The sequence below is a fragment of the Lepidothrix coronata genome, unplaced genomic scaffold (genome assembly GCF_001604755.1).
Source record: "Lepidothrix coronata isolate B3197 unplaced genomic scaffold, Lepidothrix_coronata-1.0 Scaffold66, whole genome shotgun sequence".
Taxonomy (NCBI): Eukaryota; Metazoa; Chordata; class Aves; order Passeriformes; family Pipridae; genus Lepidothrix; species Lepidothrix coronata.
The window spans coordinates 3,655,745-3,682,018 of NW_016690246.1; the positions used below are offsets into that span (position 1 = coordinate 3,655,745).

Genomic DNA, 26,274 nt, shown 5'->3' on the forward strand with positions numbered 1-26,274 from the left:
TATGTAAGCCGTGGAACTCTTTGTTGTGTGGGCCCTAACCCCAATGGATCGACTGCCAGGATGACTCTGACACAGACATTGAAATTGCACTGATCAAGTCTCGTTGCTGGATCCATAGGTGGTGACATCTTTTCTCTTCACTATCTATTCTTGTGCTTTCCATCTCTTTCTTTCTTCTTATGTATTTTCTTCTCATAATTTTATAATTTTATAGAAAAGAACCAAAATGGCTACCTACCTCCTTTCCGTTGCAACCAAATTGTTCTAAAATAAACCTGCCTCATAAGTATACACAGGTCATTCAGTGTCATTTCACTCTAATCCAGCCCTAGGGATCTACTGACAAGAATCTTGGTTACCTTGCTTTAGAGGTGTGTTGTAACACTATGCTATGAAGTAGTACACATTAAAATATTCAGAATAATAGGTATTTATTTTCAGTGCTATTTTCATTAAATATTGGTATAATATATGCATGTCTGAGGTAATAAATTAAAAATAAACTCAAGATTTCAGTCCCATATTTGTGCTGCATAATTTTTTCTACCATTATACATAATTTTGAAGCAAACACACACAGTCTGTAATTCTGAATGCAGCTAGGAATATTATTTTAACACAGTCACTTTTTGTTTCACTATAATTTTGCTGAGAATGGTTATTGCATGATACACTTTTAATAGATGTTTTAGTTATACTATAGTTTTCTATTAAATCACACATACCGTAATTATAGGAAGATGGGCATGAAGATGTGCTTTGAGCCAAGGATGGCAAATATTGAATCAGAGTGATAGCACATACCGCAGGATTATTGTCTGCCTGCACTAGAGCCAGGATCCAGCAAAGCCATTTCAGTGTGTGCTTAGCTTTACACGAGTCATTTCAGTGTCACCCATGGCCTTAAGTGTTTGCTGAATCAAGGACTAGCCAAATCTGCAGAACTAAATTCATAGACTTTAACTGTGTGTTATTTGACAACAGGTTTGCTGGTTTCATATTTTGTAAGATATTTTGTAATGACCTCCATAAGATTTTTCGTATCAGTGAAGCACCCATGAAAGTTTCTAACCTGGTTCATAAATACACTATGAAAAAATAAGCAGCTACAATGACTCTCTTCTACACATTTTGTTAAAAGTAACACCTGGTTTGAAAAGTTAATAAAGTAATTTTTTCCATGGTAAAATATAGTTAAAAAAATAAACTCTTAATCATCTTCCATCAAACATATAAGCATGTTAAAGGGCGGGGCATACTTCAGGTATTTTCATTTATAAATGCAAGAGATTGAGTGTATCAATCTTTTTGCACTGAAATGCTGGTGGTAGTAAGGCCCTTTCAGCTAAGTCTCCATCAAGCCCAACATCAGTGAGCTAAAGAAACAAACAAAACCAAATTTTGCTTGCATATAATTTTTTCAAAATCCTGAATTTAAAAAAAAAATCCTCTCTGCTTAGAAAAGAACTCTTATTTAACTGCTGCCATTAAAAAAGTATACCTCACCTCCATGTTGTTTTAACTTTAATCAGTAATTCTGAATGCAAAGGATTTAAACACTCACTAAAATTGCTGTGGCAAGCCATCAGACTCCTAATGTTCATAAATTGTGCTAATTCCCATTTAAATCAGGAAGCTATAGTTTAGAGCTAGAGCTAGTGGTTGTCTTAGTGTTAAAGGTCTATTTCCACCAGATTTTCTTTATTCTATTTCACAAATAACTGACAGTGCTCATGATGTGATCCTGTAAAACTGTTTGGTGTTATCAGCAGAAGCTACAGTCTGTGTGAAAACTCCATGCTCATGCAGTGAGTTGCATTGCTGGGGGGACCATGTTCTGCACTGCAGTGGTCTCGGGCCCAGCCACAGGGGCCAGCTGGGTAGTCTGGGGCCTTCAGTACTCCACCGAGCTCACGATTGCCATTGGCTCGTCAAACGTTGCCAACCTTATCTGCTTTGGGGTAGGGATGGAGAGAATTTCCCCCGTGTCAGTCGGTGAGTGAATCCCATTGTCCATTATGTTTGAAACCTCCTCCTCATGGTCCTCGTACAGTGTGTTGATGTGCAGCAAAGGGTGGGCTGAGTTGCAGTTCAGTGCAGGTGTTGGCTCTGGTTTGACCTGGTTCAAAGCCATACTGGTGGCAGCAGCAGTTGTGGCTATATGGTTGTGGTTACACGTGACAAAAGCTGCAGCAGCAGGCACAGTTCTGCATGTCTCAGATGAGTATAGGATCTCTTTTGCAGGATGAGGGGTGTCTAGAAGAAAACAAAACAGCCAGTTAAAGGACAGGTATTCTGTCACCCTTCCAGTCCCTCAGTCAGGAGTGTCCTGAACCAATAAAAGTCATTGGCAGGTTTGCCACCGATTTCAGTGGGATCAGAAGTGGACCCTGAGCTGAGTTTTCTTGGGAACCCTTGAGAAATCCAACAGGACTGTTTTAAAACAACAGGGTTGTACGCTCAGGGAAACAGGACAAACAACAAATGGGGTTTGTATATCTGGTTGTTTTTTATGCATGCTCATGCTTTCTTATGTGAATGATATTTTTGTAAAATGATGAAAAGAACAACTGAAAAATATATTTTATTCCCCTCTACAGTATGGCCAGTGTTTTATAAATGTTATGATTTAATGTTTTGACAAACGTTATGACTATTGAAATCCACAGGATGGAATACAAAAGGCACTGGTAGTTTCAATGGGAAAAACTAGTGGTTACATATTGTAAGCCACTTGTCTTTAGAAAGAACTCAGCAATTTGACATTAACTGATGTCTCTTTCCAGAAATTATAAGTCTACCTTACCTGATGGACTGCAATGTAGGTCTAACTCAAAAACAAAGCTGAAATTTTTTAATGCAAATGGGGAGTCACAGAGCCCCAAAACTCCTGTAATTATTTTTTGCCCTTAAAATATTAAAGCACTAATTTAGATAAAGGTAATTGAGACCAGAAAACCCCAGTAGTTTTGAGGAGTTGAAATCACAGCAGGTAACTGGATAAGGAATGCTGTAGAATAGCTCACATGCATATTAGGGAGTTGGAGGGCTCTAAGGAGCATAGGGATTCGGAAGTGACAGAAACTTTTATACCTCAAATCACTTCTTTGCTGGGCAGTGGGGTGACGGTAGATGTCAGTCTGTCGAAGCCCAGAGGGAGGTCTTAGCTTGTAATGAGATGAGAGCCATTGCTTTAAGTACATACAGATTTTTCTGTAACTTCAACTGCATAGTGCTTCTTTCTTATGTCAGTAGCTTACAAAAATAAACAAGAAGATATCTGTCTATCAGTTTATCTACTGATCTATCACTTTTCTTAATGTTCAAATGGCTTTCCTCATCACTCTAGCACCTAGCAATTATTGATATATTTGAAACACTCCTTTGAGTTAAGACAGGGACAGGCTTTCCAGGAAACACATAGGAAACTGAGGCACAGAAAGAGCATCTCCTGTGAGGCCACACAGGAAGGGAATGGCAGAAATCCTGAATCCCTGACCAGCACCCACACTTCAGACTATCAATCCTCTGGTCCACATGAGACACAGGACAATTTAAAGCATCTCTTGTGTGAAGGACAATGTCAATGAGCTGAGTTGTGACTTCCTAAGTGACAAACACATGCCAACTTGTAAGAGTTGGTAGTTAGAGATTTTTGTTCTACAGGCAGCTTTAACTGCCATTACTAATCTCCCACATGCTCCTAAGGGGCTATTACTGATCAGAGGACTGCTCATCTACCACGGAAGTTTCCATATGACTTGAAAATAAGGCATGTTTGAAATGTGCCAGGTGCTGGTGGAGAATGAAGGGTATCATGGGGCCAAATGCTCCTCATTTCCTTGGCAAGGCATGACCACATTTGTAGTGGTCATGCTTACATTTAAAAAACTACCCACATCAACAGCCTGTATCTTGTTTTGTACAGCTCTACTGTAATAATCCTTACCCTCCACATAGCTTTTTAAGAGAGAGAACCTCTGTTTCTGAGATCTGTAAGCCCTGAGATTATTAGCTATCCCAAAATCTAGCAAGGCAAGTCAAACCGTTCAGATAAACTTTGAGTTCCTGAAGATTGCTATGCAAATTATGGTCTGTGGAGGTGGTATGGGCATTATGGCATACTGTACCTTTGAGAGAGGAGGTAACGTGAACTACAACATTTTCTTCCTGGTTTAAAAATCCACCCTCTTGGCTTTTTGATGTAGGCATTGAGGGGATGGCTTGAACCTCTGGCTTGGGTTTTTTGCTACTAAGTATATATGGATGAACATCCAAGGAAAAGTGCCGTGTGTGCTTTTTTTCACTGCTTGTGCTTGGGATAGCACTTGGCTCGGTTTTATGAGCAGACGATTGCTGTGAGGTTTTTGCAGCAGACTCTAACAAAGGAGCTATAAGGCTGTCTGTTGCTGTTTTCCTCCTCACAGGCTTCGGTTTATCAGGTTTATGGTTTTCAACCTTCATAATGGCTAACTGTTCCTTGAATGGCTGAGGAAGGGGATTGGTAGTCGGGATCCATTTCATCTTCTTCCTTGGTCTCTTAATGATGAGCTGTTCATTAGCATCAATGTCTGCTGGATCAACACTTGGGTCTATTGTTTGGATCCCTGAATCACGCATAGTTGGAGTAGCATCATGATTGGACTGGGCCAATGCTGCAAGCAGCTGGCGTACCACATTGTCATACATCAGATCGCTTTCATTTGTAATAAAATCCAGACGGTTCAATGACTTTATGTGGTCCCTATTTTCATTACAAAACATGGCCAAAATATTGATATCACAAAACTGGGACTTCTGCCACTGTTTCTTGGTCTTTATTCCAACTTTGTTCAGTTTATCAAATATGAAGTTAGACTTCCGAAATATGAAGAGGTGAATTAAGTTGATGAGGATTATCAAGTTCATGAAGCAGAGGAGAACAATATCTACACCAGCAATAATCCGCTGAAGCTGGACAGACGGCAGCTTACAGTTCACTCTGATGTGCAATTTGGAGCTGCTAGTTTTGTCTGGAGGCTCTCCTAGAGCACATGTAAATTCATTTTGCTTCTGCGTAGCATAGTAGGTGGATAAGTATGTGATTGGTATGATGCTTAAAAAGATGATGAATAGGTGCCTTGCAAGATAAAGCTTAGCTAAAAAGTTACTTCGTCCTCTTCTTTCCAGGTATTTCTCAAACAAGTTCTGTTCAGGGCTTTTTTCCTTCTCTGCATTCTCAATAATTTCCCTTTTTTCTCTCTCGGTGATCCCTGGGCCTTTGGACTGAATCTGTTTCTCTATTTTTGGTGCCCGCCCTTCAGCTGCACGGTGGTAGCAGTTATCAATCTCCTGAAGCAAAAAATTAAGCTCTGAAGTCAGCCGGGTGGAGGCGAGAAACTCCCAGCCCAGAGCTGGAATGTACATTATCCCAGCAAAAGCCAGCAGTGCATAAGGTAGGAACTTATGCTCAAACAAGGAGGGCCAGTGGCTGGCATCAACTCCTGGCAAGGCATCTTTTAATTCTGTCCAACAATATCCTCTGGCATACAAGGCTTGATCGCGGGTGAAGTTGTGTGGTGTATAACAGTATATTGGCTCCTCTGTATAACAGAGAGAAAAGTCACTGCTGTGCATTTAACCTACAAAAGGAGCTCTGGAAAATAAACATTTCAAATTATATCAATTTTATTTTACCGTATCTTTACATGAGCATTAAGCCCTCCATGTCTATTAACCAGCTTAGCCTGCACACATCCTCGCAAAGCCCAAGGCCAAACTTTTTACCTGGAAGTTTTAGAATGAACCTGAGCTAAAAATGTCAGCAAGAAATACGTCTTTTGGTTTAATTAAATCTCCGAAAACAATATCCTAACCAACTGCGACCTGAACTCCACAAAGCTAAAAGACCTGATATTCACGACATGGTCAGTAGCTGAGGATGTTCCATGCAAATACTGAAATTTAGATGAAATTTAAGGTTCATCCCAGCTAAATACTCTTCGAAATAGAAAAAAGTTAGATGTAGCTGAAAGCAATGTTTTTAATACTTATTAACAAAGTCTATTCATTTGATATGGTAAAAAAAATTGAAACTTACGACAAACAAGGATTTAGTCAACTGTATCCCTCTTAGGTAACATTCTTGAATTAAAGTGTGATCGATCAGGACAGAATCTGGTGTGTTACCAACTTCTTGCTATGGAAATTTAATTCTACATTAGAAACTGTAACACTGGGTTTTTTACACAACATGTAATTAAATGGTGGAACTCACTGTCATACAGTATTATGGAAGAAACAAATACTGCGGATCAAGAAAGCAATCAGACAAAGTAATGGGAGAAAAAGTATAGCAAGGATTATTAAATACACAGTGATGCAATTCTTCTCTCAAGAAATGTTTAATCGCAGGTTGCTGGAGGGTGGAAGGGTTTATCAAAGGAAATTACACTGTATGCTTGTTTATTTTAACACTTCTCGATAAGTATTTTTTTTTACCATCATCAGCAGGATGGTGGGATAAAAGGACTTTTGTCTTGACTTGGTAGATAAATTATGTTCTTATACAATCAGATTTTTCTAGCAATACAGGAAAGAAAAATAGAAAACCTTGTGAAAACTAGAGCAGCATTAATTGCCTAAAGAACAATGACCATTATGAGGAAACCCTATTCAAAGAGAAAGACCATGTTTTTATGTTTTGGCTCATAGAACAAAGGGACTATATTTTACAGTGTTCTGGTATACCTTTAAAAAACCTCCCAAAATGAGACCCATAGGGAGAAGGCATGTTCTCCTGACTTGAAAATCACTCAAGAACACCAAGCCTGCTCCAGTTCTGAATGTAGTTTACAATTCAGACCAAGAACAGCTCACTGGAAGAGAGTGGTGGCACCATTCTCTTAATCATAAAAATAATAATAAAAAAATAAAGTATCATGTTGTTTGATAACAATAAATAGAATATTAAAAATTAATATGCAGGCAAACCCCCCTAATCTTTCTGGCTTAACAGATGACTCCTTACTGGACCAGTTGCTTTTTACATGTGAGCAAATCAAAAGCTAGTTCTTTGGTGTGGAGGTATAAACCTCTTCTGTGACCTACAGAGATCTACATGCTGACAACTGCACAAAAATTCTGTTGTTTTTTTTTTTTTTTAAAGTGATTCAGTGAGAATTCTTTTCTAAAAATACTACCAATTTAAACAGAGTTGACAGAATAAATGCTGCTACCCAAGACAGCATGCACAGTGAATAAGCCCTGCAAATTCTTTAATATCACTTCTGAAGACTATTTTAAAATGATCTAAGTTCAATCTCTGAGGACAGCTTAAAGCACTCTGAAGTTACACAGCTTCCCATTTAGACTATTTTGTGTATTTACAGACGTGTTACAAGAAAAATGCTCACTGAGTCCCTTGGTTTCGGTAATTTACACGCCTTCTGAACCCTACCCATGAAGAGATGCATACAAAAAATTTCATCTCCTACTATCAAAGACTTATTGTGGGATTTCTCAGGAGACCAGACAGATTCCTATGTGAAAATGTTCCCATGGGGAAATAAAAAAAGTAGCATGCTACATTTCTCATAAGTAAGTAAGTAAGTAAGTAAGTAATGGCCAGTCTTCGCGAGCGAAGATTTGGGAAAGGTCATTAACCCTTCGAGCCTGCGCAGTGGATTTTTTTTTTTAGGTGAGACACAGCGTGCGCTGAACTGAGCCCACCCTTTAATCCTGAGGTTCATCTGCCGGGGCCGAGCAAGCTTGGACAGTGGCAGTGAGGTCCCCAGGACGTAGGTTTGTTTAGAGTGACCTTCTCTTGCCTCACAGGGCTGACGAGCTCCATCTGCCCGGGGGGCCGGGAATCGAACCCGGGTCGCAGCGGTGAGAGTCCTGCACCCTAACCACTAGACCACCAGAGGCCCCTCTCATAAGTAGAAATTTTTTTAATTGGGTGAACTTGCCAATAGGAAACCCAATTTCCTGTGGCACACGGGTTCATTTCTCCTAGGTCTCAACATCACGAATACTTCGGAAAACAGCAACAAGTATTCATACAAATCACTCATAAGGATTATTTTTTGATTGATGTATCAGTTGCTACTATCAAATAAACGGAACAGTTCTTCCAGTTCTGTTCACTGAGACCTGAAAGCTAGAAAGACTTTTGCCAAAATTGTATATTTATACAAGAATTCAATATATATTTATTTTATAAATAAAAAAAGAAACAAAATGTCTTAACATTTACATTTACACTGAACAGATACACTAAGAGATTAATGCTGCACCCTATCCATTGCCACTGCTTCAGAGGAAAGGGGGGCTGTCCCAACCAGTAGAGACAGCAAATGTCATTTTACATTTTGCCACTAATTCAGGTAAAGTTATTCCATAGAGATATTTAGCTTAACCCTCTCAGCATAGGACTTGATTTACAAAGCATAGCATTGGCTTTAAGAAGCTCACTCTTCTAGAATATGCTCCAGACAACGGAAGTGAGGAATTCCCTTCCAAACTGATTCAAAGCAAAAGACTCATTTAGGTGTTGCCTGGCAGAAGAGCTTATCTCTCTCTTCATTGACAAGAAGCTGCCAAGCCAGATTGACACCAAGTTTGAGTAGCTTTTGTGAATGTTACCTCTTAGGTGATGGTAGCATTTAACCTGGCATTTAACAAACACCCTGAAGGTGTCTGATCCCATTATAGTAGGGTATGGAACAGTTTCTCCTCTACTGCAACCTGTGTCAATCACGAATAAATTAAAAAACAGTATGTCAATAACTAATCTTGTTTGTTATGAAAGTTGGCAAAAACATACAGCTGGATCTCAATATGCAGATCTGATGAGGACAGCAGAGTAACAAGTTTTCCTCACACGTATAACTCACTTAGTAGTGAGGGCCCTTTCTAATACAGTTTCAAGAAGGCACAGCAGATCAATTTTTTTTTTAACAGTGTTCTCCTGATATGTAAGTAGTATGAAAAAAAAAGGCTGTAAGACTGTTAAAATCATAGCTCTGACACCGGATCATAGAATCATAGAATCATAGAATCAGCTGGGTTGGAAGGGACCTTTGAGATCATCAAGTCCAACCCTTGATCCACTACCACTGCGGTTACTAGGTCATGGCACTAAGTGCCACATCCAGTCTCTTTTTAAAAATCTCCAGGAACGGAGAATCCACTAATTCCCTGGGCAGCCCATTCCAATGTCTGATCACTCTCTCTGTAAAGAAATTCTTTCTAATATCTAACCTAAACCTCCCCTCGCACAACTTGAGACCATGCTCTCTTGTCTTGCTGATGGTTGCCTGGGAAAGAGACCAACCCCCACCTGGCTACAACCTCCTTTCAGGTAGTTGTAGAGAGTGATGAGGTCTCCCCTGAGCCTCCTCTTCTCCAGGCTGAGCAGCCCCAGCTCCCTCAGCCTCTCCTCATAGGACTTGTGCTCGAGTAATATTAAAAAATGTATTTGTTTTCAACTTTCATAAATATAGAAAGTTCTATATTCATAAATATAGAAAGTTTCAACTGATACTCTTATTTCACCCTGAAAATCCTCAAGCAGTTTGGGAAGCTTCTTTTTCATATAACCATTCCAGTCACCATGAAACACAGCTTTTTCCTGAGACTCCGCAGTTGAACTGCATATGGCATGGCTGTTCAATTGTGTAGGAAAATACAACAGAGTAAGGTGCTGTAAAGAAACTTTTTTAAAAGCTTAGGGAGCATTATTATGGCTGAGTGGATTGGTCATCCTCTCAATGTTGTTTAGCCTAAAGCCTATAAAAATAATCTATTCCTCTGCTCCTTGAAAGCTACAGTCCTGTGAGCCTAAGGGACAGACATTCTTATAAAAAAATCTGGAAAGCAAGGTCATCATCTTCAAAATAATCTTTTGCCAGTTCCAAACAATTATGAAAAGGTGGTTAAGGGTGGACATGAAGCTATGATTTGCCCATATGTGCATTTCTAGCAAAGGCAAAATAAAGGTAACTAAGCTGCCATTGTTATTGGTGGATGGAATACTAAACTCAACTTTTCTGCAGTAAATGTGATGGCTTACTGCAAAACTTTTAGTTCTGATGCTCAGAGTAAAGTCTCAGTAAGTTCAAAGTCTGAAGGTGTGCCTACAGAAATGTGTTAACTGCGTGCCAGAATATGAAGTTCAACATAGTTTCAGAAAAAATCAGTAGGAATACCCAGGAACAAATCCTGATTTCAGTAATACTTTCCTACAGTCACTGTCATTCCCAGGAAACGTCCCTTTGAATAATTAAGTATATTAATTACAAAAAAAGTATATTATACTTTTATCTTATACTGACTTGAGCATAAAGATGCACACTAAGATGCTTAGTTTCCCTTTTTTCAGATGTTTTTAACAGTTTTACATAAATACATTTTATTCTGCTCATTATGCACATTAGTAGCTTCCAAATATCCATAAAACTAGTCTCTAGGACAAGGTATGAGAGACATTTCACTGAATTTTTTCAGACGTGCAATCAAGATGAAATAATCAATACAGAATTACTTAGTTGTGTAATATAACTGATTATGTTATACCACTTGAAAAATTAAAATCTTTTGGCAGCTGAGTTTTTTCACATGCTCCATTCTGCACCATCTCATCCCATCAGTATAAGTGCTACTTAAATGGAGAAAAAATTACTTACAGGAGGTACAAAAGGCATATTTTAAGGGAAGGAAAGTGCATGGGTGTGAGAAGATAGTCAAGGTAGGGAGAGGGACAAAGGAAGGGGCTGTACTCAAAAAACTCTTTCTGAAGAATCTAAACAGATGGTATTAAAAGAAGGAGGGAAGGCAAAGTATGGAAGCTAGGAGCTTTCAAGTCTTCTGCCTTTTAGAAAAGTCTCTGAGAAATGCTTATGGGCTTCCTGGAGGCATAGGCTCCTACTCCTACTGTTCCCAACCCAAGGTCTGTCACCTCCTTTCAGTGGCTCCCCAACTATTATACTCTAGTACATCTTCAACTTCCCTCTTTGAGAGGCCCTGAATTAAACACCAGCTGTCAGGCTGCAATAGCTAGGCATGAAAATATGTTTGATAAATAAATATCCTACTAAATTTCTAACTGAAGTTACAATACCACAAACTCTATACTCCTCAAGAAAGGGGCAGGAATCCTGAGGTTTGAGGTTGGAACTCCTGTGAAACTTCCCACTACAAAAATGAATCTCAGATCTGGAAATGGAGTTAGCAATGGAAAAATCTGACAACTGCTATTCTAGACCATTCCCTGAAGTTATACTGCAATGCAGAATCATGGAAATGCCGCCAGGAACCTCGGAAGTTACTGAGTCCCACATACCACTCGAAGCAGGATCAAGACTGATTTCAGACTAGCTTAATTAAGGCTTTGTCAGTCTGAAAACCTTCAAAGATGGAAGCATCCTATTCTGATGCTTGATTATCCTCAAGGTGAATTTCCTTTTTCTTTAGGTCATGTTCAGCAAGAATGGCTGATTCATGCGAGAATATTTTTTTTCACTTTTGAGAAATGTCCATTTCCAAAAATGGATGCAATGGCCAGTGGGACTAGGAACCCATCAGGTAAAATACGGCTAGAAGGCTATCATTGACATACATCGAGCTCAGGCCTCAGTATTGCACCTCAATCAAAGGAAGAGATACCAGCAGCACAGTTTAACAAGGAAGCCCCAAGTGTGTGTGCGCACATACATGTGTGTATGTATATTTGCCTATCTATAACATGAAACACCTTGCAAAAAATGTGACATGGGTTATGGTATGCTGAAACGACACTGTCGAGAAAATATGGTGAAGCCATAGGTATGTATCACTCTCCATTGTCCATGCAAGTTTTTACAGGTCTTCCCGGGAAAGTGAGTGAATTGCACCTAACACATTCACTAGCCCCTTAAAAATAAAGACAACATTAGCATTCAACAGCATAAAAAGTAAGACCTGCTCCTAAAAAGACTTAAAACTTCAAGCATTGGGCATTTCCCTTGAAGCCAATGGGATTACTCACAGCGCACAAAATCTGGCATGTGCATCTCTCTTTGAAGAACTGATGCTGTAGTGGGGTCACTTTCAAGCTTCTAAAATATTATTATTATGAGCAAAAGTTATTTAAATAAATATGGACAACAAATTTAGATGCTTTGGTAGGCATTACAAAGTAAGAAAAGAAAATATTAGTAATAAACAGTATAAGCCCCTATGTAACAGGGCAAATGACTTTTTACACCTACTGCATTCCCAGTGGAATGAAGTACAGTTACCCAAAGCAAAATATAAACTGTAATAACAAATTGTGCATGTCTCCTGTGGCCTCCAGCTTTTAGAATTTACTCTGGAAAAAGAAATCACACCTCATTAATCTTCCAACTGAATTGCATGATTTCAGGATTCCAGTGCAGTAAATCAGTAATGCAGAAGAAACAGTAAAATTTTGTAATCACAGACAGAAAAAAAGGAAAGTTTTCAGAAAATGTAATTCAAATATGAAAAAAAAATGAAAATTCTTGTGCTTGCTACACCAAGGGAAAGGTAAGTATGACTCTTGTGCAAAAAGTTCTTCAAGGATCTAGAAGTAAATACTCAGCCTTACCACCATGGCCCTACATGGGTATAGGCAGCAGAACTGGTGCTTAAAGGCTGTGGAACAGGCTGGATCTCCTGGCCCCATGACAAGTGCCTAAACCCTCATACTGGAGACCCGAGCTAAGTATCAGGTAAGTATATTGATAAGTGCACTTACTGAGTCAAATATACTCTAGACTCACCCTAGCCTAGTGCTTCCTAGCAACAGGCATCTGTTTCTTGAAGAGGGCTGCTAAATATCCTCAAACCTGTGCCCAACCTGCTTATGAAGAAAAGATGGCAAGCCAGTCAAGATCTCTGAAGCACTCCTTGTACTCTCCACTTGTCTCTAAGGAGTAATTCAAGATTTACGTAGAATTTCTGAATCTCCCTGCCCATCATTCCCAGTGCACAAGTTTCTAACAGACAAAATAATTTAGAAACTCCCTGAATTCAGCAATAAATGCCAGTATTTGACAAGGGTATTCCTAATCATACTGCTGTCCTTACTTTGTGTCACATGCATGTAAGCAATCTTATATGCATGCCTCATTCATCTTGGGTACTAAAAGGCACAAGAAAGCAGGTAGCAAACTGTTTATTTTAAGAAACAGAAATAATTTATTTAGTAGTTTCTCAGCAATTTTTAAAAGGAAAAGAAGAAATGTCCTGGATCCTCTTCTCTCTGAAAAAAAAAAGGATAAAAAACATTCATGTTACTAAGGCTGCAAATGTAGTCTAAGAAAGTAAAACATTATCTAAGCAGTATACATGTTTTCCATCTCAGTTACATAGTCCACAGGGAATATGTAACTCTGCCTTGAATGTGATTTTAACAAATGCTGGCTAATACCCGAATTAACTGACAGCAAAAGGAAAAGCTCCCTTAACTTAACTAGTTTATTTCAACTACTTTAAAGGTTAGAAATTACTACAGCATAGGGATGGATCCCTGAAACTACTTTTGTGTATCAACTGTAGTCATACAGTCCTATTTAACTAAGTTTAGTCATATGAATAAGAAAACATCCATCAAAGTAAGCCTTAACTCAGCAAGCTAATTACTAAGAATTATTACTTTTATCAAAACGAAAAGACAATACCTTTAGCCTTCTTAGGGAATATTCCTTCCAAATCTGAATACAGGTTCCATGACCATGAAGTCTTCCTAAGGTACAAATTTCTCCATGATCAGCAAGGTAAGGTATAGCCTTTTTTGCCCAATCTCTGAAACCACTTGTCCTGTTTAAGAAAAAAATCTTGAAAAGAAAGTCCCTAAAGAAATGAGATAGGAAACCACTGCTCCTATTAAGTTTTACTGGCCTATACTCTACAAGGATTAATCATAATGAGTAAGAAGTAAATAAGCAGCTTCAAAGATGTAGAGGTACTGGGTCACCCATAGGGGTAACTGCAGTGCAAGGGTTGCAGCAGGTGTCCCTGTATTTCCAATTTGGTTTTTTTTTGCTTGCAAGACTGTTGTTTGAACTGCATACATTTTAGATCTGCAGAATCAATAAATTAGCAATGCACATTCCTAGTGTATATATAAATTTACAGAACTATATTCCCTATATGTAATAAACACTGGCTCTTCTAAAAGTAGCTGGTATGCTGAAGTTCCTTTACCAGCAATCTGAGGCTTAAAGACTTGTAACACCTGCTCAGGTTAGTCAGGAGAAAAAGGTATCTACTCCAACTTGGCTATGTTGAAGGCTGTTGGAGAAGGTTATTCCAGAAACCGCAACTATTATGCAGAAGGTGCAGAGACACCTAAGTGAAATCCATTCGGCTGCTCCTATAGAGGAATTTTCCTCAGTGATGAATTATCATCCACCATGTGATGGCCATGCAGGATAGTGGTAACAACACTGGAAAGAGAGCTTATTTATAGTGACTGTATTGTTGAACTTCACTAGCAGCATTTCTTTCTGTGCTCAAAAGAGCTCTGTGAGCATTCAGAAAACACCTGGAAGGAAATGACAATGCTTGTGATTGTACAAAGAGCTCTGTATTATGCCAAGATTTGAGGGAAGGTTAGATCTGAATCTAAAGGAATGTATTCATCAAAACGTAATTAATGAAATTCAGCCATGCAGGCAGTCCTATAAAAGAGATCTGAATAACATTTACTTCTAAATTTAGCATTTACATGAGGAGGTGAGAGGAATTTTGGTGATGTACAGATCTTCCGCATAGTAGAAGTGGTAAGGTGTGAAAATAATGTTTTAATGTTTTGCGAAGATTAAAAAAATAATGTTGGCCAATTCAAAAATTGTCCTCTAGAGATGAAACTCCAAAGCAACTACACAGACATTATGGTAATGTGGACCACAGAAATACCTAAAGTAAACTGCAAGAATAAATGCCGAAGTGAAATGAATTATGAAAATCCAGTGAAATTGATGATACATAGACAAGGGTGGCTTCCGAAACCAAGGGGCAAATGCAAAATACAACCACAGGAAGCAAAAGGAAACAGTAGGTTTGTTCCATTGCACCACAGTTATTTAATGACTAGAAATAAAAAAGATGGCTTGTGTTAAGTACCTCTTGCCATAATCACAGCACCCAGAAAACTTCATATTGAAAAAGAGGAAAAAGACCAATAGTTTGCCCATTAGGTAAAAATATTATTTTAATAACATAGTATTTATAGGGCAGAGATGGTCAGTCTACTGCTTTTTGGAAAACTGGTTCCTCCATGTGTAGAGAAATTGGGTTTTGTAATGTATCACAACTGTTTTGATTCATCACAGCAGAGCCAGGAGAATTGGCAGCTCCCAGGGGCTCTGCCAGTTCCAGTGTGGAGGTCTCCTGACCTCCTGAAGAGATATGGATCTTTCAGAAGATAAGGTACCCCAACCTCAAAATGTGAAATAACTATTTGAGCATTTAACTAAAATGCTCCAGAAATAGTCACTGAGCTCCAAGCTGCAAAAAACACCATACATCTCAGCACCTGGCTGCAGCACTGCTCCAGCAACCGTGAATCTGCATGACAGGCACGGTGCCACTAAAGAAAAGCAAACAAATCCCCAAACCTTGCTATCATAATGAACTGCTGCATTTCCCAGTTCAAATGCAAGAGTATAATACATGCCTGGGACAAAATCCCCAATGATGTAAATATCTGCACTGAATTCAATGTTTTTCTTAGAACAAATCCTGTATCACGTAAAACAAATGGCACCTCTACACAAATCATGCCGGCCTACTGCGAAATTATTCTGCTTTTGTAATTAAACATGTATACCTACTGAGGGTGCCTACTGCAGTTATTTTTAATACTGACAGAACCCAAGTAACTCAGTGACGATGCAGATTCTTCTTGAAGAGTTTTACAGCTCTAAGAAACCACACAAGCTGAGATTTCCTCTGCATCATGGATGCATGATTTCTATCTAGTTTAGAGACAACAGAGAGCTTCAAATGACTCAGGGTAGGTTTAAAAAACAGACTCAACCTTACCCTTATTTATTCATAAATTTTCCTCTTTGACAAAAGGTGAATAAATTAAGTAGCTCTTAAACAAATATATTTTTGACCATCTGTTCAAATTGCTGGTTATCTGAAAGGATGTAGTAAGATAAAACTCATCCACATTTTGGACCTCTTCACATATATGACACTTGAAAAAATGAAGGGGTTAGTAGCGCAAACAGGGTCTTTAAAGACTACATAACAAAACATGATGTATGTGTGTCAATGAAGTTCGAGAAACAGAATTTATGACAGGAAAATATTTGTAGCTGCTAGGAACTGCAGTTCAGTGATTACACATGTATTGCTCATGGATTTCCTCAAGAATACTTTCTATCTACCATTCACCTGTGTAACTGCAAATCTTTAAATTATCAAAACTCGCGAAGTCCCAGCATGTATATCTTGTGCACACCTCGTGTTTGTATGTGAGTAAACTGCCCTTACTCTTTGGAAAAATCCCATCAGCAATGCAAACAGCCAGCAGCTGAACTGCAGCCAGCCCATGCTTGTATCATTTAATCCTTTTTAAGAATATGTGCTTAGAAAGCACTTAAGGGTAATGAGACACTCCTCAAATTCTCTTTTCTCTGCTAATATCGCCTCACAAACAATTTTTGCACTGGTGTCATCAGGTACACAAAACATTCTGGCCCTGTACTCTTAGCACTAAGAATAATCACTTGGAAAAACTTCATCTTTACTTTCTTACTGTATGTTGTTTTAAGTGCAGTTGAAGAGAAAAACTGGAAAACAAGATCAAAAGTCATCTATTAGATAAGTCACCTAAGTAAGAATATGAAAATATCCTGCCACAACTTGAAACAGAAATACAAATTAGAAAAGCTAACCAAAAACACAAAATAAAACTCCATCTCATAATACAGAAATCTGCAGCATATACTGTTTCAACCATACTGTAGCATGGAAAGCAAAGAAGACATTGAACTCATGCATATACTGTACTACACAGTGAAGTAAGCATTGCTTATGTAAATCATTACAAAGCAGAAAATAAAAACCAAAAACTTGAATTGACCCTTCAGTCATTTAACTTACTGTCTCTTTCCATTGCTTTCTCACGAAAATTTTTTAGGAGAAGGATGGTAGAGGCTGAGCTATGTAACTGCTAAGAGACATAGAAATACAGTATTTTTGAGCAACTTCTTTTGTATTTTGTAGGCACTGTTTTATAAACCTAGCACGGAAATCAGTGCCACAGCTTGGCTTTTGACTAAAGTATAAAAATCAACTAGATGATTGCTTTGCTTTATTTTAATAAAGTACTGGTATTTAACAGCTTCTGAGAGAAAAGAAAACATGACTGCAACATGGAAAGAAAAATTCACTGTAAATAGAAAGCATGAGGCACTGCACAAGAGGGATATGACTTAGCAATGCTTTGACCACACCAGTTTTGAAACCAAAATACTTCAATATTGTGGAGATAACACATAACAAAACCAGCAATGTATTCTCCTTTAGGGCCCACCACTCTCTGGTCCCTTGCACGAAGAACTTCCCACAGACATTACTGATGGCATTGCTTCTGGACCCGGCACAACACTGAACTGGAATATTTAAAGGACTCACTAAACACGAAGTGATACAAACAAATTAAGCAGCACATCATGAAAGTCAAGTATCTCTTAAACTACTGGATTGTAGAACAGTGTCTTGGAAGTTCAGCAAATACCATGAGACACTTCACTACAAAAGGCTGCCACCTGTAGCACTGTTGCCAGTCAGGGAGGACAGAACACAGCACTTGCTGACCCAGCAGCATCCTACTTGTAGCTGTGGCTTGTGTGTACTAGTACCGTGGTAAAAACACGGAGAGTAAAGGATGAAAAACTCATGGCACATCTAACAGACCCACTTCAAACTGGCAATGAATGTTGCTGTCTAATACTCCACATTCTGTGCATTTTGGAAAGGAAGTGAAAATGGTAAGGCAGTGTTTTAAAGGACTAATACCTTTTTATTTAGATCCATACCACTCCAGACTGACCATGTCTTGACAGGAAATACTGAAACATTATAACTAAAAACCACTGCCGAAAACCAACACAAACTGTAGGTGGACTAGAACTACATAACTGAGATCCTTACCTACTAACATTTAATTAAAAGTTTGGTGGTTTACCATTTTTTCACCAAATATTAACCTAAGGCTGGTTTATGTTAACAAGGAAACACTTTAAATAAAAAGAACATCAAAACTTTTATCATAGGAAAGAGAACAATCCAGCAGGCTCCAATGCATCTAAAATGAAGAGACGAAAGTGACAACCTATACTCACAGGCTCAAAATTTGCTTCACCACCAGCTAGTACCTGGTATAATCACCTATTTATGCCCCAGGACAGCACAGTACTATCAAATCTGAACTCTCCATTCACATTGGTTGCATTTTACTTCTAGTTTGCACAGGAATAACTAAATGCTCAAGCTGTTAGGAAATGAAAAGTTAGATAGGTATGAGAAATCAAACCTTCACAGAGTCAAATACAAGCATGGACCTTTGCAAAGCACTGCATATACACATGCATGAGTGCTCCAGCAGATGCCTAAGACTATATAGGGTGTGATGGGGGTCATGTCACAGTTCTGACAGAATTTCAAACACACAGGCATTCATATTTAAATAAAAAATGTAACTGCTATCTTTAAAGCACTTTTATTTCCAAACAAAAACAGAGCAAACCAAAGTTCTCTTGGGACCATCAACTGCACACACTGTTATCTCAACAAGAACATTGCTACAGGAGAGGTTTCCCTTAGCCTGTACTGCCTTCTGTAGTCACCTTTACCAACTCCAGGAAACTCAAATACAGATCCACCCACTCGGTCAGAGAAAAATGCCTCAAAAACTTTCCTTATTATCCTTGAAGTCAACATACACTGGCCCTAAATAGAGGATGTGCAGGTTTTATATCAAGTTTGTTCACAGGTGAGTTCTAGAAAGGGAAACAATATTCATTCTTCGCTTGTGTGTGCTCATGTGGGCTTTCTTTGTGTTGGGTAGCTGAATATCGCTTCTAAATGATGAGCTCATGATGATCTCATGCCCAGTATAAATATGGCACATGGATTTATTTTAATTAACTTTCTAGGGGTGTCCTTTCTGGAATCATACTGGTTTGCTTGAAAAACATTAAAGGAGAATTGAGAGACTCAGAAATAACAATGTAGGAGGTTAGCTGAGTGACTTTCTTTCCTCTTATGAAAAAAGTTTAGGAAGTGAGGGCCACTGAAATAATCATGTTACTTCAGCCATCAGAGTGAACTCCTGTCCCCATTGAAATCAATAATAAAACTCTTACTGCCTCCTTCACAGCCTGAATTTAATTTTCAGGAGCATATCCTAGAAGTGTGTATGCCCTTCACTCTGCAGAGAGCTCAACTGCACCCCAAATGCACTGCCATCTAGAAGTGAAGTTTGGAAACAAAATCTTATTACCGGATAAAATTTGGTTATGTTACAGATTCATTTATAGGGCTAAAGTGAACCAAGGATGACAGCCCTTTTTTAACCTTGAGTAAGACTGTAAAGACACCAAGCATCCAGGGCTGCATAACATGGAGCATGTCTAGCAGGTTGAGAGGCCCTCTACTCTGTTCTCCTGAGACCCCATCTGCAGTCCTGCATCCAGCTCTGGGGCCCTCTGCACAGGAAAGATCTGCTAGAGTGAGTTCAGACGAGGGTCATGAAAACGATCAGAGGGATGGAGTACTTCGATGGCAGGCTGAGAGAGCTGGGGTTGTTCAGCCTGCAGAAGAGAAGGTTCCAGGAAGACCTTATTGCAGCCTTGCAGTACTTAAAGGGGGCTTTTAAGACAGACTTTTTAGCAGGGCCTGTATTGACAAGACAATGGTTTTAAACTGGAAGAGGGTAGCTTTATATTGGACTCAAGGAAGAAATTCTTTACTGTGAGGGGGGGAAGCACTGGAATAGACTGCCCAGAGAAGTTGTGGATGTCCCTTCCCAAGGCCAGGTTGGACAGGGTTTTGAGCAACCTCGTCTAGTGGAAGATGTCCATGTCCATGGCAGGTAGTTGGACTAGATAATCTTTAAAGACCCTTTCAACCCAAACCATTCTATGATTTTATGATACATGTAATAGAAGAAAAGCACAATACCTAACTTAAAGTCTTCTGTAAAGCAGTAAGTTCAGATGGATTGTGATTTATTCAAAACATCAGCATAGTATCTACTAAACAATTAGGTCTTGCCTTTTATGTTATTAAAGCAGTAATTTGTCACTTATTTTCTCAAAAGAGATGTAAAGATCAGAACACTCCAATGCAAGGGCAAACAAATCACTTTCATGAAGAGCATATGAATTTACCTAAACAATGATTGCACTAAAACAACAAAAATAAATAAATAACTTTATCTCAGGCCTATGCACTACATAATATATTATACTAGAGATATAATGATTTTTAAGGTTGTTAATTACAATCTTTTAAATAAACAACACGCTCTTTCTTTGTCCTCGGTTTCAGGGCTGAACCCTGCTTTCAAACATGCTTCACTGCAGCCTCTGGTGCCAGAAGACTTACTGCTGCCCTGCGATGTCCAGGCTTCCTGTGATGATGGGGTGCCTTCTGCACACCCCCAGGGGAGGACACCCACACTGCCTGGCCAAGCAACTGCCATCACACTTGTTGCACAAACTGTACAGTTGCTCTTGACTGCGCTTTAAGCTACACTTTTCACTGACATAAGCTCAAAGGTAGATCAGAGAAATAAGAGGCTCTTATCTCCTCTACCCACTCATTATGCAGGTTCTTTCAGTGCTCAGCAAAAACGTTTTGTGAGAAACCACTGCTTTTAGACAACTACACTTTTACATCTCGAGTGCGTGCACCTTTGCTCCAAAAGCTTTACCAGTACTGATTAAATAGGATGGTATAGCCCCCATCCACTGGTCAGATTATGTGACTAGTACATCTGTTCTAGAACAAGCAGCAGTCACAAGTATTGAGGCCATGTTGCTGAGAACACAGCTGCGATGGGCAGGGCACGTCTCAAGGATGAAGGACCACCGCCTCCCCAAGACCTTGCTTTATGGTGAACTTGCCACCAGCTGCCGCATGAGAGGAGCCCCGAAGAGGAGATACAAGGACTCCCTGAAACATCATATCAGCCTTGGCCACATTAATCAACATAACTGGTCTACTCTGGCCTCAAATCGGGAGGTCTGGAGACACACCATCTATAACGCTGCTGATGCCTTTGACAAAGCACACAGGATCACCCTTGAGGAGAAAAGACAACGCAGAAAGAATTGTGCCTTGCAGAATTTACCACCTAAGGAATCTTTCTACTGTGCCTTTTGCAATCGGACATGCCTGTCTCGTATCGGCCTTTTTAGCCACCAGCGCACTTGTGATAAACGTGGGTAGAGACCTTTCCCAAATCTTCGTTCATGAAGCCCAGCCATGATGAAAGCCCCCAGAAAAGGAGGCTGTTTTCAGTTTAGTGGCATGATGGTATCTTCCTGCTGGACATCATTAACAGAATGAGGAATAATAATAAGTATCTGATAAGCATACAAGTGCCCAAAGGAAAGTTTGGGAAGCTACTACGATATTCACAATAAAGGGGCAGTAGGTACCTTACTCAATTTTATCAGCAAAGTTTGAACTTCCATACCTATTATTTAAATTGCACAGAAGCAGCAGTATCCAAAGCAAAGTGCATGGGTGAAAAAACACAAACTGCAGAATCAGTAGTAAGCATGTATCCAGCTGAACTGTTATTTTCAGCATCAGTGTCTCTGGACAAGCCTGACTTATTAAAGAAGGCCGAGTAAAACTGTTCTGTTAAAGAGTGACATCTGATTCAGATCACATTAAAACTAATAAAAGTTTTGCTCTTGAACTTTGTGGAAGCAGAACTGAATCTACTAACCCCAAACTCTTTGACTCAACCCTGAAAAAGAATCTATTTAGTTTTGTCAGATTCTTAGAGTTTTTATATTACATTCTCTTGTATTTGCAATTTTTTCTTTTTTTCTCATATTATTTTTCTAACTGCAGACCATCTGAACAAACACATGACATATGAGGGAAGAATGTTACCCCACGTTTTCCCAGAGACATAAGGGTGTTTTCTGCGATGCCTTATAAGCTTTGCCCTGGCAGGATACAATAGGCTACTGCTCTTACTGGGTCAAAGCAGAATACGCAGTCCATAAGTAGACATAAGTGATATTGCCTTAAGCCCTTCTGAAAAACAAATTTGGAACGCAACTGTCAACCTAGAGAATAGTCTCCACAGCACAAAATAAACTCAATTGCAGAAATATAGGCAGATGCGAGTAAATTCAGTAGACTCCCTTTCTTCCATGTATGTGTGAGGACCACAGTTTAGCTGTGCAGAGGGACATCCACTGCATAAATGTGAGTCTCTTAGACTTGACACTTCCTCCACAATCTGCAGTCTCAGATGACTAGTTCATACGGAGCAAGTTACTTCTGTCTGAACAAGCAGTGAGTCATCGAAGGGCTTCTGCTAGGAAGCACTATGTAAAGGAACACACATGAAGGGGGACATGACCTTGCCTGCACCCAATGTTGAGTTTAGGCCTACTGAGGTTCAAAACTGTACATCTCAAACAATATGAAAGCACATATATAAGTAAGGATGCACTCTATTAGCTTACCTAATCTCAAAACTTTTGCATTCCACAGAGAGTCCCCAAAGGTGACCTTGAATCCTGTCTTTCAGTTGCTATGAAGAGTTGGTTTTCATGTGCCCTGTAAACTTGGTTTCTCCAAGATACCCCCAGATGACCATCCAAAAAACGAGGCTCTTATTAAGTGTGGCTGATCTAAATCTTGATCTAAATAACTGTATTTTTTTAAAAATTGAGGGAGATTGAAAAAGTTTTAACTATAATTAAGAAAAATCTCCAGACTCCATCTGCAAGCAGTTATTCTTCTAGGTGATTTATCTCATAAAGAAAACAAGTATTAGGGATATTAAGTGCTGGAAGTCAATCCCAAAGAAGGGAGGTTCTTACCAACCTCACAAGGTACAGACTTCCAGGTCCATCCCATATATTAAAGTGCTAATAATTTCCCATGGATCTTCAGTATGGAGCTTTAAGGGACATTAAAAGGAGTCATGCGCTGGCAGCTACACTCATCAAGCCTATACTTCACAAAGCAAAACAATGTTTACATATGCGCTAGTGGCCCAAAAGGTGTCATAACAGTTTACTGGATCAGTAATTTTCAAGGCTCATCAAAATGTGACCTTCCAAGACTGGTGGTGATGGGCAATCAAACCAGGCTTTTTAAATTGTTACTGGGTGTATGCAAGATGTAGGCCCTCAAGAGGAAGAGACACCGGTGATTTCCACTGTGATAATACTGCAAAGTACATTGCGCATGTGGCTCCATATACAGTATCAGCCTCTCCCTAGCAGGCCAGTTAACACTCATGTTGTAGACGTCTGAAGTAACAACAGAACAATGCTTGACGCCAACCAGGGTCCAGCTTAGGACCTGCTCAGGATCCACCTCAAGGAGCACTAACCTGCACCCTGTGTCACCCACACTGGCTCTCAGCAGCTGCAGGGCAGCAGACACCTCCCTGCAGATCAGTGCCCCGGAGGGTGGCTGGAGACCCCTGTCCACCGCTCGCCTGCCCGGCAAGGCGAGAGGCAGCAACTGCCCCCGTCAGGGAGCGGCCACCACGTCGACACCGCTCCCCTGCCCGCCAAGGCGACGGGCAGAGGCCGCGTCCTGGGCACAGGTGGCTCTCAGGCAGTGGCTGCTGCCGCCCTGCCGCCGTCCCCGCCTGCCCAGGCGAGGGCTGGCAGACACCTCTCAGCACCAATGGTCCCGCTCAGCAGCCACTGGGGCACGGCCCTGCCCGTCCTTCCGCCCTTACCGGCAAAGTTCTTGGTGAAGACGAGGGTGACGAGGAGGATGGGGATGAGGACGGTCCCGATGGTGACCACGCGGTCGAAGGGCAGCTCCAGCTTCAGCTGGAGGAGCAGAGCCGCCAATGCACCCGCCTTGTCATCCTGCTGCCCCGGCAGGATGAGCTCCTTCAGCTTCTCGCCTGCCAGCAGCGCCGTGGCCATGTCGGGGTGGTTATCGATGATGTGTTGCATAAGCAGCGGCGGCGGGCGGCCTCACGCCGCCGGGCCTCCCCGGGGACGGGCTGGCTGCGGGCGGTGCCCGCCCGGCCTGCGGGGACAACACCGACAGCGGTGACGGCGGCGCCCGGCCGGGCTGCGCTGCCGCAGCGGCACCGAGCGCTCCCCCGGCCCGGGCAGCGCGGGGCGGGCCGGGGTGATCCGGCGGCGGCAGCTGTGCAGGGCACAGCAGCCTCCGCTCCCCGCAGCCCTGCGGGGACGTGTCATGACAGACGGGCGGCGACATGAGCTGTGCCGGTGACAGCTGTGCCATTAAACGCTGCCTCCGCTTCGCAACCCGCGCTGTACAACAGCGGCGCCGCAGCCATGCAACCAGGCAGACCGGAGCCGCCTCCCTAAGTGCTGCAGAGAAGGAAGGGGGCATTTACCTGGCAACTTCGGTTCCCTCGGCTCTCGGAGGATGTCGAGCGAAACCGATGGCTGGTACAGAACAGCGGAAGCCGCAAATAAAGTTACACTGGACCTTCCTGCCGAAAAAATGTCCCTGCACCTCCAGGAGTAATAAAATCGCCCCGGGTGCGGAGCGGGAGGCGGATGACGTGCTGATGCTGGTTACAGCAGCGGGCGGCTGGCGCTCGCATGGAAATGCCCGCCTGCACCGATCGGCGGCAACGCGCGGAGCAGTTCAAGAAGGGGCTCGCAGCGGCTGAGGGGAGGAGAACCAGGAGGAGGCGGCGAGAGCAGCCCGGAATGAACTGCAGAGGTCCTTTAAGGCATCAAAGCGAGTAGCTGGAGCCTGCGGCTCCGGGCGCGGCCGGAGCAGGGCGGCCGGGAGCGCCGCGGCCGCGCAGGCGGTGCGGCACAGGCACAGGCAGAGGCAGAGCACAGCCCATGCGGGGCTGCGGAGCGCAACACGTTGCGGCGGCGGCGGCGGCCCCGGGCGGCGGCGGCGGCGGCGGCCGCGTCCCTGCAGGAGCCACCGCGCGGCGGCCGCACCGCGCATGCGCCGCGCGGCCCGGGGGGCACGGCTCGCAGTGCCGGCGGGGGCGGCCCGGAGAGGGCTTGGAGAGAGCGGTCCTGGAGGGGCCCAGCGGGAACGGGTGGCCCCGGCAGGGAGGCTCGAGCTCCTTCCCTTTTCCATCCCCCCGCCCGCCCTGCCGCGCGCACAGCGGAGCTCAGGCCCGGGTACACAGCGATGGAGCGGGTGGTGGTGAGGGAAAGGGGAACCCGCACCCGAGCAGGCTGTGCCCTGAGGGTCTTGGACCTGCAAGCACGTCAGGATTTAGGTGCTGCCATTAGAAAACCCTTCCTGATGCTGTCTTTTTGAAGCACAGGTGGGGTTGGACACACCTGCTGTAAGAGCCTAAGGGCAGAGCACTTGCCAGAAATGCAGAGGTTGCCTTTCAGCCTGATGGGGTCCAGGCCTGTATCTTCACAGACCTTGCTGTCCTCCTCTGAAACAGGCTGGGAACAGAGCACGCATTAACACTCTGGGCAAAAGCTGGACCACACAGCATATGTGCTGCATCACAGCCAGCAGCTATGATGTTCAGACAAGAGCTCCAGGTCACAGTTCCTTCTTCTCAAGTTGTTTATATGTTTTATATTTAGCAGTACTGAGATGAAAACCAGAGATAGGCTTCAACAAATATTGCTGATATTTATCTCAAAGATTTGCAGTTGTTATCTGCAACTTGCATGAGTAAGGCGTAGATTTTCCTCTTCACTGTGAAATTTTCCTTTCCCCAGTCACTGTGAACAATATGAGGCTTCTGCTGATTATTCAAGTTTCAATACTGGATGCAAACTTTAAATAATACTTCTTAGCAGGGGTCCTTCCATCCAGGCAGAGATGTAATGAGCAAGGCAAGAGGGATGTCCTGATGGTGACAGCTCTGATGAAGGCTCCAGGCAGCAGACACAAAACTGTTGGTGCCACATGCTCCTGAAGATCACCAAGGATCAGAAGGCAAGAGAGCCTAAACTTGAAGCTGTTACCATCACTTGTAACATTTTCCCTGCTTTTCATCCTCTATGGGCTCTGTACCTCTGTTGGATTTCTGTAATGACCAACAAACAGTATCTGCCTCATGGGGAGAAGACGGAG

At 41.6% G+C, this 26,274-nt stretch overlaps 1 protein-coding gene across 7 annotated transcripts; it reads right to left on the bottom strand.

Moving 5' to 3' along the window:
• Positions 1-414: 414 nt before the first annotated feature.
• Positions 415-24,980, bottom strand: PANX2 (pannexin 2). Of its 7 annotated transcripts, XM_017818232.1 has the most exons (5): positions 24,596-24,980; positions 23,957-24,258; positions 4,131-5,582; positions 3,094-3,167; positions 2,149-2,256 (listed from the first exon to the last, which is right to left on the bottom strand). In XM_017818232.1, exons 2-4 carry the CDS (start codon positions 24,180-24,182, stop codon positions 3,136-3,138), a joined length of 1,710 nt encoding a protein of 569 aa, XP_017673721.1. In that variant the 5' UTR covers positions 24,183-24,258; positions 24,596-24,980; the 3' UTR covers positions 2,149-2,256; positions 3,094-3,135. The 7 variants fall into 7 exon arrangements, 5 of the variants coding, with proteins under 5 accessions (XP_017673717.1, XP_017673718.1, XP_017673719.1 ...); XM_017818228.1 differs by lacking the exon at positions 3,094-3,167 and having other exon boundaries at positions 415-2,256; XM_017818231.1 differs by lacking the exon at positions 2,149-2,256 and having other exon boundaries at positions 3,167-3,255.
• Positions 24,981-26,274: the final 1,294 nt, after the last annotated feature.